Source organism: Rhinatrema bivittatum, chromosome 3 (genome assembly GCF_901001135.1).
Source record: "Rhinatrema bivittatum chromosome 3, aRhiBiv1.1, whole genome shotgun sequence".
Taxonomy (NCBI): Eukaryota; Metazoa; Chordata; class Amphibia; order Gymnophiona; family Rhinatrematidae; genus Rhinatrema; species Rhinatrema bivittatum.
Window position 1 is genome coordinate 280,429,660 of NC_042617.1, and position 17,026 is coordinate 280,446,685.

General features: G+C 46.4%; 1 protein-coding gene across 2 annotated transcripts in view; it reads right to left on the bottom strand.

Annotated features, from left to right (window-relative positions):
• TIMELESS (timeless circadian regulator) overlaps positions 1–17,026 on the bottom strand; it is a 148,094-nt gene that overhangs the window by 54,816 nt on the left and 76,252 nt on the right. For both annotated transcript variants that reach the window (XM_029594810.1, XM_029594811.1), the window contains exons 15-16: positions 15,404–15,558; positions 7,429–7,526 (exon numbers count right to left, since the gene is read on the bottom strand). In XM_029594810.1, coding sequence (XP_029450670.1) covers positions 7,429–7,526; positions 15,404–15,558 — 253 coding nt within the window. The remainder of the gene's footprint in view (positions 1–7,428; positions 7,527–15,403; positions 15,559–17,026) is intronic.

The following is a 17,026-nucleotide window of genomic DNA, read 5'->3' on the forward strand; positions in this document are numbered from 1 at the left end:
GATGTCAAGGACTCTCCCTTGTGTACCGCTCATGTGGAAACGGTGAACATTGAGAGCCGCATTTACCTTATGAAAAAAAAATTTTTTTGGAACCACAAAATAGATGGGATATAGGAAAACTGGTTCCCCCCCCCCCACTTTAAAAATTTGCCAAATAACTCCTGAATTGGATACAAGGGCAAAAGAAACAGGACGCTTAACTTAAATTGACCTCAAGACATACTGAGTGTGTTCAGGATCTGAGCAAACAGACTCGTGCCATGCCAAGCATATTCAGGGTCTGAGCCAACAAAAGGAAAACTGGTTCTTACCTGCTAATTTTCGTTCCTGGAATACCCCAGATCAATCCAGACAAGTGGGTTTATGCATCCCTACCAGCAGGTGGAGGCAGAGACAAAAGCTTCGATGCACTGCTACATAACCGAGTGTGCCACCTGCAGTCCCTCAGTTCTGATCTGTACCCTAGCCAAGATGTTTAACTTGGCTAGAGATCCTCCAGGATCTCTTCTTCTAAAAGAGCTGAGGAACAAGTTGGAACTCCCAACCAAACTGACCCCTGAACTATGGTCAAGAAAAAAATTTTGAATCTCAAACAAGCGAGAACTATATACAATTATCTTCTGCAGGACAAATTTAAAGTCTGCATCACCAGCAGCATCCAGAATCAGGAAAAGTCTTTTGAAAAATCATAACCAGAAAGGGCAAGGAGTCTGGACTGATCTGTGGTATTCCAGGAACGAAAATTAGCAGGTAAGAACCAATTTTCCTTTCCTGTTAATACCCCAAATCAGTCCAGACAAGTGGGAGGTACCCAAACCTCTTTACCCTGGGTGGGATCCCAAAAGATCTGCACACAGCACACTTTCCCCAAAGGCCCTTCTCTTGGGCCCCGACATCCAAACAGTAATGTTTAGTGAAAGTGTGCAAAGAGGACCATGTTGCTGCCTGACAAATCTCCTGCAGCGACACCAACTGTCACTATGCCCAGGAGGCTGCCTGTGCCCTAGTGAAATGCACCCGCAACCCCCTCAGGGATCAACCGACTTTTACAAATATAGGCCGAAACAATCGCCTTCCTTCAACCAATGAGAAATTGTACTCTTAGTCACCTTGCTACCCTTCTTTGGTCCATTAAATAACACAAACATATGGTCTTAGGAGAACCTGATGCACATCCAAAAGATGAAGTTCCCTTGCACAGGGGGAATCGGGCGTCAGATAAGAAAAACCCCAACAACTCCGCTGCCTGGCTAAGATGAAAAGCAGACACCACCTTGGGCAAAAAGGTGACCACATCATTAGAAATTCGCAAACAGGGATCCCTGCACAATAAGGCTTGGAGCTCTGAAATCAGTCTCACAGAGCAAATCACCACCAGAAAACCATCTTCAGAGTAAGATCCTTCAAGGAAGCTCTGCGCAGTGGCTCGAAAGGAGAACCACACAGTACCTGCGGAACCAAATTAAGTTTCCAGGAAAGGCAGAGTCTATGGACTGGAAGATGTAAATGCTCTGCTCCCTTCAAAAAAAAAAAAAAAAATGCACTACATCCAGATGTGAAGCTAAAGGTCTTCCCTGAAACCTTCCTCAAACAACCCAAGGCTGCAACCTGGACACGGAGAGACTTATAGGCCAAACCTTTCAATAAGCCCTCCTGCAAAAAGGCCAAGACCTGGGCCACATCTGCCTTTAAGGGATCAAAGTCATGGACCCCACACCAGGCTTCAAACATTCTCCAAACCCTGATATATGCCAAAGAAATGGAGAATCTTCTAGGCTGAAGAAGAGTAGAAATCACCAGCTTGGACTACCCCTTCAACTGGAAATGTCACCTTTCAAAAGCCAAATTGATAGACAGAAGCGATCCGCCTGCTCCACCAAGATGGGTCCCCGATGCAGCAGCCCCTTCAGATGGCTCAACCGAATGGGCCTTTCTAACTGCTAGCTGTACCAGATCTGCAAACCACAGATGTTGTGGCCACTCCAGTGCTAGCAGAATCACTCGACCGTGATGCTGCTCGATGCAACGTAACACTCAACCTACAAGCGGCCAAGGAGGAAAGGCATACAACAGGAGCCTCTCTGGCCACAGCTGAATTAGGGCATTGATTCCTGCGCAGCCGAATTCCCTTCAGCGGCTGAAAAACGTGGTCACCTTGGCATTCTTCCTTGTTGCCATGAGATCGAACTGCGGCTCGCCCCACCTGCACAAAGGAGCGCAAAGGCCTCCGCCAACAACTCCCATTCTCTTGGGTCCAGTTGTCGCCTGGTGAGATAATCTGCCTGCACATTGTCCATACCTGCTACGTGAGACGCTGCGAGAGCCGCTAGATGAAGCTCTGTCCAGGCAAAGAGTTTGTGAACCTCCTGAGCCACGAGACAACTCTTTGTTCCACCCTGCTTTTTGATATAGGTCACCGTTGCATTGTCCAAGAACACACGTACTGCCCATCCTTGAATCCAAGGGAGAAAAAACAGCGCTATCCGAACCACCCTTGTTTCCAGACGGTTGATTGACCAGGACGCTTCCACTGGGGACCACCGTGCTTGGGCTGCCGAACCTTGACACACCGCTGAGACTGGCATCCGTGGTCACTACCACCCAGTCCGGAACCTCCGGATCCACTCACTTCTCCAACTAGACCGCGATAGCCACGAGAGACTGGACCTGGATTCCTCTTGGAGCGGCAACAGCACTTGAAACTCCTCAGATATTGGATTCCAATGGAACAGAAGAGCTTTCTGTAATGGACATGTGCGCAAAAGCCCATGGCACCAGATCCAGCGTAGAAGCCATGGACCTTAGGACTTGCAAATAAACCCAGACCTTGGGGACTACAGGTCCCGCAGCCGAACCACTTGCGACTGCAACTTGAGTATCCTTTCTGGGGTAAGAAACACCCTACCCATCCGGTGAAGAACTGCGCTCCCAGATAAATATTTAGAGATCCAAGATGGCGGTTTAGCTGCAACGCAGTGAGCGTCTCTCTTGGTTTTCTCTGAAAAAATTTCTATCAGGAATAGATTATGCCGCATTCGGGTCGAAAAAGACGGGCCAGGGAGAGGCTTCTGGAAGAGAGTCCCCTGGTGAGTTCGATAACCGGCTCCATGGATGCCCATGTGGTGTGTGGGATTGTGTACCCGGGAGAGCAGTCACAGGTGGTGGATCATGAAGGCATTGAAACATCTGACCCCTCCTCGACTTGATGATATCTCTATCCCTAGTGGCAAGAACACCACCAGAGAACCCCACAGGAAGGAGCGGGCTGAGATCAGTGACCCTTCCGGTAAAGTCCGATGATAATGGCGGCCTGTGTGGAAGTGGTGAGGAGAAGGATCCTGCGGTGGAGGCCATGATCTGCGGCGTCTCGAAGGCACCAGGAGAAGTGCACTGGCTAGAGGTTCGGGAGATTGAATTGAGGACTATACCTATGGTAAGACCACAGGTTTTTACATTGGAGTCTATATGGGAAATGCTTGTTATATTAAATGAGAATATTCTACAACTGAAACCTGTAGCAAGGAAAATGGCTGATTTAGAAAATCAAGTGAGAAAGATTCAGGAAGAAAATGTGAAAAGAGAATGAGTGATAAGTGTTCTGAACCAAGATTTTGGAAATATTAATGAACAACAACGTATGTTGATTAAAGAAAATCAGTTTCTTCATAGGAAATTGGAGAATATTGAAAATACTACCAGAATGAAAATCCTCAGATTAATAAATTTCCCCAAAGTGTCTTTAGTCTCTGCGAGAGATATGTGGGTTAAATACGCTACAGAAATTTTAAAATTCACGCAGCAAACTATACTTCCTTTGACAAAGATCTTCTATATACCATCGACAAAATTAACAACTAGTGAAGGCCAGGATTACAACGTTCTGTCGCCTTTAAATGTATTTGAACTCTTTGAATCGTCTGCTACCATGAATGCTCGACCAGTGACTTTAGTTATATCTTTACTTGAATCAGATAAAGATTTTATCATGAAAATGTATTTTAGACATCGTAAGGAGTTATTTCTGGGGTTGTTAGTGCAAATATTTCCAGACGTGGCTAAAGAAACCCAAAAAAGAAGGAAGCAATTTCTGATCATGCGACCAAAGTTGCTACAAATGGGAGCTACATTTAGGTTAAAATTTCCTTGTAAATGTAATATAAATTACTGTAATGTTAAATATACATTTCATGATCGTCACAACTTACTAAATTTATTACGGATAACATTTCTTCTAATGTGAATTCTGAAGGTAATATCCAGTCTGACGCACTATCTCAATGAATGAGGCAATTTGTTCCCAAATAAGTAAATTTCAATCCCACTTATGCTAATGTCTGCTTCATGTAAGTTTGATAATTTTCTTTGAATTAGCCTTCATAAGAACTTGGATCTCTTTATTTGGGGACTGAGATGATACGACATGACATGATTGTTATTTGGCAAATGTTATATATTTTTATTTTCCTGATGTCAGTTGTAATTTCCAGATGTCAAGGTATACTCTTGATTGTAAACATTAAAAATATGCAATAAATAAATAAATGAAAGAAAAAAAAAAAAAAAAAGAACCGCGCTCCCAGATAATCCAAGGATTGGGACGGGATCAACTGACTCTTCGCCCGGTTTATCACCCAGCCTCCCTGCGGCATTTGCCCATCATGACTGACAAAAGGGATGCGATCCCTACATAACAAGTTGCATCGCCTTCGCTAGGCACCCCTGCAGAAAGGTCTGCAAGCCCTGGAAACATTCCACTCAGGAGGAGGATGGATCTATACCAGAACCCACAGGCCCAGCCTTGCTCTCTTCTAATCTCTACCACAGGGAAGCTTCTGCCATTGGGAAAAAGGGAGAAGGAGAACTGACCATTGCCTCACCTCCCAATCTACTTCCCTTCAGAGACACCATAGGTCGAGGGGGATGTCCCAACATGTGCAAAAGCTATAGTAGTCAAATCGCTTTGAGCATCTAAACAGCGCTGACACAAATGGAGAGAGAATAGGTCCAAGCGCCTTGCTCTCAGACAGCAAGGCGCTTGGACCTATTCGTCCCCTGCGCCTAGCTTTCTTGAACTTCGGCTCTAGATGGCCTCCTGCACGCACACCAACGCCACATAGGCGTACATGCATAAATATGCACTTAAGTTGCAGTCATACATGCACTAGTGCTCATGCAAATATTGCTCAAGTTTAGATCGCAGACGTATGCGCTCAAACCTACACTGCAGCCTTACGTGCATAGATCCCTGCCACTCGGTGAGAATGCACACAGAAAGAACCAATGCCGAGGTCCACCAAGTGGCTAAGCAAAGTCTGCCTGCACCTTCACTGTATTTAGGCCCAGACCTCTTTAACATCTGGCACCGAAAATCACTGAAGACCCAAAGAGCTTCTCAATAGCTCAGGCCTCTTGATCATTCAAGAATCCATGGAAGCTGGGGCCGAGAGCCGGCATCCCCCACTGCCCGTTCCACTAAACAAGCTTTGCGCATAAGCAAATTAAAACCGGCAGAAGACCCCTTACCAGAACCAGACTGCTCCTCTGTACGAGTGCCTCTCTGCACCTCCGCGGAACAGGGAACTGCTGGCAATAACTGAGAAGGGGATTCCCCTTGCCTCTCCTGCTGACACTGCTAGGGAATCGAAAATGGCAGCCATTCTCGCATTGACAGTGAAAGCCTCAGCGTTAGACGCCATCACCCGCAAGGCTCATTTTTCCATCGGTCTAGTGCTGGGCTCCCCCTTAAGTACCTTCTCCACCAGGGATGCACACAGAATACAAGTTGTCTGAATTTAGGCGTCACCGCAAATCTACACACGAACGGCACTGTCTCACACCATTGCCATATGGCCTGAGCAGCATGCCACTATCGCCACTCCGTTTACCTGAATCTCAGGAAACCCCTGGATGACCAGTCTTGAAGCAGTGATCAAGGCCCCCAAATGACCGGCACAATGATTCCACTGCCCCCTGGTCGCGGGTTTTTTTTTTTTTTTAAACAAGCTTTAAAACTCCATTTACTGCTGTAACTAGCCCCAAAACAGAAATTCAATACTTCCCTGCTCAGATGGGACCTGCAATGCAGAGCTGCCAACGGAAGCAATGCTGCCTTGTGGGGGCTGAGGGATTTGAAGCACCAGACCCCCACGGAATCTCAGAACAAGCTACCATCAAGGGTCACCAATCCCCCCCTCATCCACCTCAAACCAGGAAGGGATGTTTCTACCAGGACCTAATAAACCCCTGGGAGGAACTAGAGCTCTATCTTCTCTTGTTTTTCTTCTTCTTCTTTTTTTTTTTTTTTATGTACTCAGATTTTAACACCAACTATAGAGACAGAGAAATACTGAGGGGCTGCAGGTGGCACATTGGGTTATGTACAGTGTCAGTGAAACTTTCTCCATCTCCCTCTGCTGGCAGGGAAGCAAAACCCAGAAGTCTGGACTGATCTGGGTACGGTCCCAAAAAGCAAAGAGGTAGGCGATCTATAATGGCCGTCAGGTGAACAAAAAGAGACAGATGCCTTGATCTTTTCCAAATATTTATTAAATAAGAGACGTATTCATAAAAGTGCCCGACTCAGGCCGAGTTTCGCAGCTCAACAGCTGCTGCCTCAGGGGCTTTGACAATCAAGAATCTCAGATGAATTACAATGGTATAAAATCATCAAGGGAAGGTAACTGTGAACCAGCGCTGTAAAATAACTTGCAAAATACCGTCACATATTCAGTCTCTACTGTGAGTAGAAGGATGGTGGAGGGATGTTGGGTAATTAAACCGAAAAGAACAGGAGTAGACGGACTGGCCAAACATGGAGCATGCCGGCTAGTCGTATCTAAGCAATAATGGCTGCGAAGGTAGTAGAGACTGAATATATGACGGCGTTTTGCAAGTTATTTTACAGCGCTGATTCACAGTTACCTTCTCTTGATGATTTTATACCATTGTAATTCATTTGAGATTCTTGATTCTTGATTGTCAAAGCCCCTGAGGCAGCAGCTGTTGAGCTGCGAAACTTGGCCTGAGTCGAGCACTTTTATGAATACGTCTCTACTTTAATAAATATTTGGAAAAGATCAAGGCATCTATCTCTTGCTGATCTGGGTCCGTACTGGGAAATGTGTATTCTTTAGAGATTTACATTTCGTGCTAGTGCATTTCACGCATATTTGAATAATTTTTTTCTGGGTCTATTTGCATACGACATCACACATGCACAGTAGGCTGGGCAGCAGTGACACTGCACATGACATCACAAACTGTGAAAAGTGCTTTACATAACACCCGATGCCAACTGTGAAATTTTGTAGGTCTCTTGGTGCCAGTGCATAGGGTTCTTGCAATGCAGCCCAGAGACAAACACAGAGGTCCCTGCAATACAATAACTGGAGGTGCCTGCAGTTGCTCCTTCCAAGTAAGGATACTCACGGTGAAGGTCCGCAAAGAGGATCTGTTTCAGGAGTTGCACCTCCTCTTCTGGCTCCAGCCCAGATGAGCCAAAGGCATCGCCCTCCGGCCATACTTCCCTAAAGAGAGGAAAAGAGAGACGGTGAAAAGAGGGGAGGAGAGGGAGAGAAAAAAAAATAGAGATCACACACCTGTTGGAAGCCAGAGCACAAATGTCCCAGAGTACCAAAGAGGGGGCTAGGAATTCACCTCCACCACCTTCAAATGGCATCCACTGGAGGGGAAAGTAAAGGAAGGTGTATTCCCAGGGCTGATACTGAGATCAGCTAGCAGCAATATATCAGAGCTCTGTGGCTCTCCCTGCTAAAAATATCTACATTTGTTCTACGGGGACCATATCTGAAAAAAATGTTTAAAGAGACAGCCAAATGGAGTGGAGGAGAATGTAGATGCACAATTACTGTATGCTCTTCTTTCCTGGTGGTATGGTAAAACTGATAAAATATAAGTTAATAAAAAAAAACCAAACAAAACACAAATTGAGTGGAGGAGCAGCCTAGTGGTCAGAGCAATGGACTGAACCATGGAAGCCAGGATTCAAATCCCATTGCTGTTCTCTTTGTGACCTTTGGCAAGTCACTTCACTCTCCCATGACGCTTTGAAGTGCCTGAAAGGCAGAATATAAATCAAATATGGACTAGACAGTCAACAAATCCTAAAAGAAGTGCTCACAACAACCATCTTTGTAAGTCAGGTCCTGCCAGCGAACAGACATTGGAGGCAGCAGCACAGCCTGAAACTATGGACCACGTAATTAATTGATCTTAAACATTTTCATCCCCCATCAAAATCTCTCAAAGCAGTTCCAAGGATACTCAATATTTCATTAAGTAATCAACAGAAGAAAAAAGTAGCTTAATATTCAGAGCATTTAGCCGGATAACTCACAAGTTAGCTGGCTAAATGCTGACTTTTCAATATTCCCCTCTCTTATCTGGCCAACAAGCTTTTTGTGCACAAAGCATATTTTCCAAGCATAAAATCTCAATTACAGGTCCCAGCGATGAAACTCTAGCTTCTGCTCGTAGACTGACATTAGCTTTGGAAACTTTACTTAGTACTAGGAGTTGTTTCCAGTGCTAAGAAAGCAAGAAGTAGGCCAGTGCACATCTCTGCATTGGGGCATAAAGGAAAATTGGTTCTTACCTGCTAATTTTCGTTCTTGTAGTACCACAGATCAGTCCAGACTCCTGGGTTTTGGAAACAGAGAAAGTTTTGCAGACACTGCCTCTTAACCTCGTGTACCACCTGCAGCTCCTCAGTATTTCTCAGTATCCAAAAAATCTATATCCAAACTTCTTAATAAATCCACTCTATAAAATTACCCGAAACAAGCAGAGGAGAGAGGAAATTCCTAACTGAGAATTGTAATCAAAGCTGCAACCATATCTGAAAAACACCAATAAGAAACATGCGCCATTCTTCAGAATAACGTCCCATCTCCTGCTTGTCCTGAGGAGTGGGGACAATGGCTCCTAGCATTCGCAGTCACCGTATGGTTTGCTATACGATTAGCTTCTTCTCCGCCGAGGCACAAGATCTCATTAAAGATTTTTGGGCAGCTGAGCTAAAGCATAGCCTTGTCCTATCACGTTTAGAACCCACTGGTCCATCGTGATTTTGACCTACTCCTTGTAAAACTGAGTCGACGATGCCCGATGACTGGGTCTGAGGAGTGGGCTGGCCTTGCCTCATTGCGCAGGCTTGGCCCCACCACTACCCTGGCCGGGGCCATCTTGGGTTGCTCTGCGCCCACGAAATGGCTGGTTCCAGGACTGCCTTTGGCCACCACCCAGAGTTCTCATCTGGCGGAAACACCTTTACCCCCGAAAACGAGAGTGGACAGAGAAAAATTGTTTGAACCCTTTAGGCTTGTCCTCTGGAAGCTTGTGCTTTATCTCCCAGATGCTTTACCAACTGCTCCAAGTCTTCTCCAAACAAAAGTTTGCCCTTATAAGGCAATGCTCCCAGTTGAGCTTTTGACGAGATGTCTGCTGACCAGTTTCACAAGCACAGAAGCCTCCTAGCCAAGACCGAAGACATCATAGTCCTAGAAGAGGTGAAATTATGTCACACAAAGCAGCCACCCCATAAGCGACTGCAGCCTCCAATCACTTTGCCTCTTTGAACTCCTGGGGTGATAGATTCCTGTTATCTTGTAACTGCTGCATTCATCTTAAACTAGCCCAGAACATAAAGCTGCTGCATAGAGCCAAAAGGATGCCAAGCATGGACACCTTGAAAATCTTCTTAAACTGCACCTCAAGCTTCCTGTCCTGCAAATCCTTCAGGGCCACTGCACCAGCTACTGAAATGGTGGTCCTCTTCGTAACCACCGAGACTGAGGCATCCACCTTCGGCTCCCGCAAGAGCTCCAGAGTGTCTTGGGCAAAGGATAGAGCTTATCCATGGTTCTGCTAACCTTAAGGCCAGTCTCCGGTGTATCCCACTTCCTGACCACCAGCTCCTTAACGGACCTGTGAAAAGGGAAAGTCTTGGCTGGACCACTCAAGCAGGTCATGACCGGATCCACCCCCTCCAGGTCAGGCTGCTCTTGCAGAACGGATATGCCTAATTCTGCCAGGATAGGCGGTATCAGGGGCCCGAGTTCCTCCCTTTGAAACAGGCGAACCACCTTGGGATCATCGCTTTCCACCGCTGGGACTTTTCCCGCGTCCTCTTTGGAAAGTAAGAAGGGTCAAACTTGGGAGAACCATTCCCAGATGGCAAGCCCCGATCAGACTCCTCCGAGGAACCCTCCTCTGTGGCCCCAGACCCAAAAGGACTAAGAACCCTGTGAACCCTAATGGCCCCTGAGGCCCCCAAAAATCTGGGCTTCTTTCTGGGGGGGGGGGGGGAGTTCTGTCATCCTCCACCTAGAACTAGACCACTCCGCGGCCTGGTGGGCCAAAAAGGCTTTGTGCATCAGCAACACAAATTCTGGCGAAAAAGGGGAGGAACCTCCCAAATCCTCCTCCAGAGAATCCTGATCCTCCCCCGACTGGCTCCCATAGGCCCCCCCAGGCCTTCTCCGTGGAGAAATTAGTGGGAGAGAGAACAGGCAGGTGATCCCCTCCCCTGCTATATTCTGTGCCTTTGCCAAAGAAAATTCCAAAACGGATCAACAGCCTCTCGCGCACCTCCCCAGAACAGTCTGCACCATCGAGGAATGGCCATGACAACTTCACAAAACGAAAACAGCCCACTTCAGTTGACCAAAAAGGCTTCTTTGCACTATATTTTTTTTTAAAAACAACTTTCAAAGCAGAACACAAAGAAAGGCTTATCGAAGGGTGGCAGAGGCTTCTCTCTAGGCTCCAGAGGGTGAGGGAACTGGACCACCAGTTGTGACCCCCGGCATGGATCAGCGAGCATTCAAGGGTCCCCAACCCCTGCTCATCCTCAACTAAAACCAGGAGGGAAGATCCCACCAGGACCTGCCAACCTCCTGGGAGGGAGCATATAGAAAGACATGGTTTAATGGAACAAAGTCAGCATGGCTTTACCCAGGGCAAGTCTTGCCTCACAAATCTGCTTCACTTTTTTGAAGGAGTTAATAAACATGTGGATAAAGGTGAACCGGTAGATATAGTATACTTGGATTTTCAGAAGGTGTTTGACAAAGTTCCTCATGAGAGGCTTCTAGGAAAAGTAAAAAGTCATGGGATAGGTGGCGATGTCCTTTTGTGGATCGCAAACTAGCTAAAATACAGGAAACAGAGAGTAGGATGAAATGGACAATTTTCTCAGTGGAAGGGAGTGGGCAGTGGAGTGCCTCAGGGATCTGTACTGGGACCCTTACTTTTCAATATATTTATAAATGATCTGGAAACAAATACGACGAGTGAGGTAATCAAATTTGCAGATGATAAAAAATTGTGTAGAGTAGTTAAATCACAATCCGATTGTGATAAAATGCAGGAAGACCTTGTGAGGCTGCAAAATTGGGCATCAAAATGGCAGATGAAATTTAATGTGGACAAGTGCAAGGTGATGCATATTAGGGATGTGAATCGTGTCCTCGATCGTCTTAACGATCGATTTCGGCTGGGAGGGGGAGGGAATCGTATTGTTGCCATTTGGGGGGGTAAAATATCGTGAAAAATCGTTAAAAATCGTTAAAAATCGAAAAATCGAAAAACCGGCACATTAAAACCCCCTAAAACCCACCCCCGACCCTTTAAATTAAATCCCCCACCCTCCCGAACCCCCCCCCAAATAACTTAAATAACCTGCGGGTCCAGCGGCGGTCCGGAACGGCAGCGGTCCGGAACGGGCTCCTGCTCCTGAATCTTGTCGTCTTCAGCCGGTGCCATTTTCCAAAATGGCGCCGAAAAATGGCGGCGGCCATAGACGAAAAAGATTGGACGGCAGGAGGTCCTTCCGGACCCCCGCTGGACTTTTGGCAAGTCTCGTGGGGGTCAGGAGGCCCCCCACAAGCTGGCCAAAAGTTCCTGGAGGTCCAGCGGGGGTCAGGGAGCGATTTCCCGCCGCGAATCGTTTTCGTACGGAAAATGGCGCCGGCAGGAGATCGACTGCAGGAGGTCGTTCAGCGAGGCGCCGGAACCCTCGCTGAACGACCTCCTGCAGTCGATCTCCTGCCGGCGCCATTTTCCGTACGAAAACGATTCGCGGCGGGAAATCGCTCCCTGACCCCCGCTGGACCTCCAGGAACTTTTGGCCAGCTTGTGGGGGGCCTCCTGACCCCCACGAGACTTGCCAAAAGTCCAGCGGGGGTCCGGAAGGACCTCCTGCCGTCCAATCTTTTTCGTCTATGGCCGCCGCCATTTTTCGGCGCCATTTTGGAAAATGGCGCCGGCTGAAGACGACAAGATTCAGGAGCAGGAGCCCGTTCCGGACCGCTGCCGTTCCGGACCGCCGCTGGACCCGCAGGTTATTTAAGTTATTGGGGGGGGGGTTCGGGAGGGTGGGGGATTTAATTTAAAGGGTCGGGGGTGGGTTTTAGGGGGTTTTAGTGTGCCGGCTCACGATTCTAACGATTTATAACGATAAATCGTTAGAATCTGTATTGTATTGTGTTCCATAACGGTTTAAGACGATATTAAAATTATCGGACGATAATTTTAATCGTCCTAAAACGATTCACATCCCTAATGCATATAGGGAAAAATAACCAATGCTATAGTTAAACAATGTTAGGTTCCATATTAGGTGCTACTACCCAAGAAAGAGATCTAGGTGTCATAGTGGATAACACATTGAAATCGTCGGTACAGTGTGCTGCGGCAGTCAAAAAAGCAAACAGAATGTTGGGAATTATTAGAAAGGGAATGGTGAATAAAACGGAAAATGTCATAATGCCTCTGTATCGCTCCATGGTGAGACCGCACTTTGAATATTGTGTACAATTCTGGTCGCTGCATCTCAAAAAAGATATAATTGCGATGGAGAAGGTACAGAGAAGGGCTACCAAAATGATAAAGGGAATGGAACAGCTCCCCTATGAGGAAAGACTAAAGAGGTTAGGACTTTTCAGCTTGGAGAAGAGACGGCTGAGGGGGATATGATAGAGGTGTTTAAAATCATGAGAGGTCTAGAACGGGTAGATGTGAATCGGTTTTTTACTCTTTTGGATAATAGAAAGACTAGGGGCCACTCCATGAAGTTAGCATGCGGCACATTTAAAACTAATCAGAGAAAAGTTCTTTTTCACTCAACGCACAATTAAACTCTGGAATTTGTTGCCAGAGGATGTGGTTAGTGCAGTTAGTATAGCTGTGTTTAAAAAAGGATTGGATAAGTTCTTGGACGAGAAGTCCATTACCTGCTATTAATTAAGTTGACTTAGATAATAACCACCGCTATTACTAGCAATGGTAACATGGAATACACTTAGTTTTTGGGTACTTGCCAGGTTCTTATGGCTTGGATTGGACACTGTTGGAAACAGGATGCTGGGCTTAATGGACCCTTGGTCTGACCCAGTATGGCATGTTCTTATGTTCTTACGTTCATAACTAATTTTTTTTTTCTTTTGTCTCTTTTTTTTGCTAGGTACAGAACTGGAGAAATTACTTACCTGATAATTTTGTTTTCCTTAGTGTAGACAGATGGACTCAGGACCAATGGATATAGTGTACTCCTGATAGCAGTTGGAGACGGATCAGATTTCAATCTGACGTCAGCCCTAGTACATATACCCCTGCAGGAAGTGCAGCTCTTCAGTATTCTCCTCGAAAAGCATTGTGGATATATGTGTGACTGACTAATTTGAATGACTTAACTTTATACCTTGGTTAACTTAATTAATTTGAACTGGTTGAATTGGCTATAGCTGGAGACCGCCAGTGCCCTCAACCGATAAGTGTCTACACCCAGTAGGATGGGTGTCCTAGATGAAAGAAAGCAAGGCTTATCCTTGAATCACTCGCTCCCGGGGATGACCTCGAGAATTCCATGAGTACGGCAGCCGTGGGTGGGATGCTGAGTCCATCTGTCTACACTAAGGAAAATGAAATTATCAGGTAAGTAGTTTCTCCATTTCCTAGTGTGTAGCAGATGGACTCAGGACCAATGGGATGTGTAAAAGCCACTCCCGAACCGGGTGGGAGGCTGCCCGTGGCCCACTTAGTACTGCCCTCGCAAATGCCGTGTCCTCCCGAGCCTGAACATCCAGGCGGTAAAACCTGGAGAAGGTGTGGATGGAGGACCATGTTGCCGCCCTGCAGATCTCGGCGGGTGACAGCATCTTGGTTTCCGCCCAGGACACTGCCTGGGCTCTAGTAGAATGGGCCTTGACTTGTAAAGGCCATGGTTTTCCTGCTTCCACGTAGGCCGCCTTGATGACTTCTTTGATCCAGCGGGCTACAGTTCCTCGCGAGGCCGCTTCCCCCTGCTTCTTCCCACTGTGAAGAACAAATAGATGGTCCGTCTTTCGTATGGATTCCGACCTTTCCAGGTATTGGACTAGGAGCCTGCCGACGTTGAGATGTCGTAGACTTCGAGCTTCTTCCGAATTCTTATGCTCATCTGGTGATGGTAGAGAGATGGTTTGGTTAAGATGGAAGTGAGACACCACTTTGGGGAGGAACCCCCTTGTGCTATCCATGATCTTGGGTACCTGCTGGTCAAGGAGTAGTAAAGGCCTCCCTATGCAGGGAGGGACTCTGGTTCCTCCTTTAGTCAGATGTCTGATTACTCAGGCCAAGTCAGAGCAGGATAGCCATTCAGTAGCCGCTAGGATTATGCAGGTGTGGAGCCCCTAGGCTGACTGATGATTATTCTGAAAAGCAATTAGTCTTTCCCCAGACTCTGCCATATATAGAAACCCTCTTATATCCAAAGACAAAGTGGTTTTATGGCCTTTGACTTCAAGGGATGAAGGCCTTACTCCCAGTGCCCAGATCTCCCGTTTCCATGTCCACCCTGAGCATGGCTGTTCAGCAGGTCCTAGGCTCCAGGGCAAGGTATTTGAAGGTTGCATTTTGGGGGCAGACTTACATGCATCTCACTCAATTCACATTCCTCTCTAATAATGAAAAGAATCCACTAGTCTACTGGGTCCACTTCCCATAAAATTGGGACAGCCATCTTCCAATTTATTAAGGAAGAGAGTGAACCCTCTAAATCCCATTGTGACGTGCTGCAGGTGACACAATTCCCTATATAGGGTGACATCAGCATAGCTTTTATTCTCCATCTGCTAGTAGAGGAGCAAAACTCATGCCTCTGGACTGGTCTGGTGGGATAAGGAAAGAATACATTATCCTCCACATCCCCCATATATTAAAGTCAGTCTATGGAAGTAAAGGATTTGCCTTCCTAATCTCCATGTCAAGTTAAGTGGCCCTGTGGCAACAGATGTATAGGAGCTGAGGAGAGAAACAAGACTTCTTTCACCATTACCCAGATGAAACCAGTGGCATCTGAGCTCACTTCAGGATCACACTACTGCTGCTCTTACTATGATGTTACCTGGCAGCACGAAGAAGGCTCAGGGCTTCTGATCCCCGGCTGGTCAGCAGGCATTCCTGAATCTGCACCATGGCATCTGCTCTCTGCTCCTCTACAGGAACCTCTGAGGCTGCGTCGAAAGGCACCACCATGTCTTCAGGGAGGCTTGTAGTCCCCTAGGACCCCAATAAGAGAGACCACATTTTAGAGACAAGAAATAAAACCGGGGTATAAATATCACATTGGTTAGTCATGGCACTAGACTACACTAAATGTGAAATCTGTTATATTATTCTATTTACTTTAACATATTTTAACTTTCTTTACTCCTTAACCATACTGAAAACCTTGAGCCAAATATATAGGAACAACTTAATTAACAGATGTCAATGCCTATTTATGAAGACTACCTCATTTACCCGTTAGTACAGGAAAATTGGTTCTTACCTAATTTTTGTTCCTGTAATACCACAGATCAGTTCAGACTTCTGGATTTTGCAACCCTGCCAGCAGATGGAGGCAGATAAAGGTTTACTGACACCGCAACATATGCCACCTGCAGTTCTTCAGTACTGACCTGTACCCAAGCATACAAACGTAAAAAAAAAAAAAAAAAAAACCACAACCAACAAAATTTCAAAAAAAATTTTTTTCCAAACAAGTCTGTATTCCATACCAAGAAAATCTGTATCCCATTAAGCAAGGGAAAAAAAATAATCAGATGAGCCGGCGACTCTCCACCTCCACAGATCGGGTTGGTTCTGAACTGTTCTGTGGTACTACAGGAACGAACGTTAGCAGGTAAAATCCAATTTTCCTTTCCCTATACATACCCAGATCAGTCCAGACTCCCAGGATGTACCAAAGCACCCTACTTAGGGTGGAACCTGCTCGTAAAACACTCTCGCCAAAAGGCCAGGACTCTGGATCCACCACATCCAAGTGATAGTGCCTTGCGAAAGTATGCAGTGACTTCCTAGTTGCTGCTCGCAAATTTCCTGTGGCAAAACCATCTGAGCCCATGAAGCTGCCTGACAGCTCGTAGTGTGGGCTTGCAAACCTTCAGGAACCAGACAACCCCTAGTTATGTATGTCGGCCAATGGCCTCCTTAAGCCACCACACAATAGTAGCCTTAGATGCCTGAGAACCTCTCTTCGAACTGCTCCACAAAACAAAAGTGATCCAACCTCCTGAAATCATTTGTCAGCTTAAGATACCTCAACACAGCTCTGCGTACGACCAAAAGCTTAAGCTCCCTCGCATGAGGTGCAGAAGAGTCCATCTCAGGAAAGGCCGGAAGCTCCACAGTTTGATTCACATGAAAAGCCGATACCACCTTAGGTAAAAACGAAGATACTGTCCACAAGGAGACCCCCCCCCCCCCCCCCCCGAGTCCAAAATCTGTAGGAATGCATCACGGCAAGACAATGTATGTAACTCTGAGATTCTCCTAGCTGAACAAATGGCCACTAGAAAAACGAACTTAAGGGCCAAATCCTTAAGCATCACTCTCTGAAGAAGTTCAAAAGGTGAGGACGAGATTAAGATACCAGGATGGACAAATTCTTCTAACCAGTGGAAACAAATTCTTAGCCCCCCGAAGAAATAGACCTGCATAAGGATGAGAAGACAGAGAGCAACCC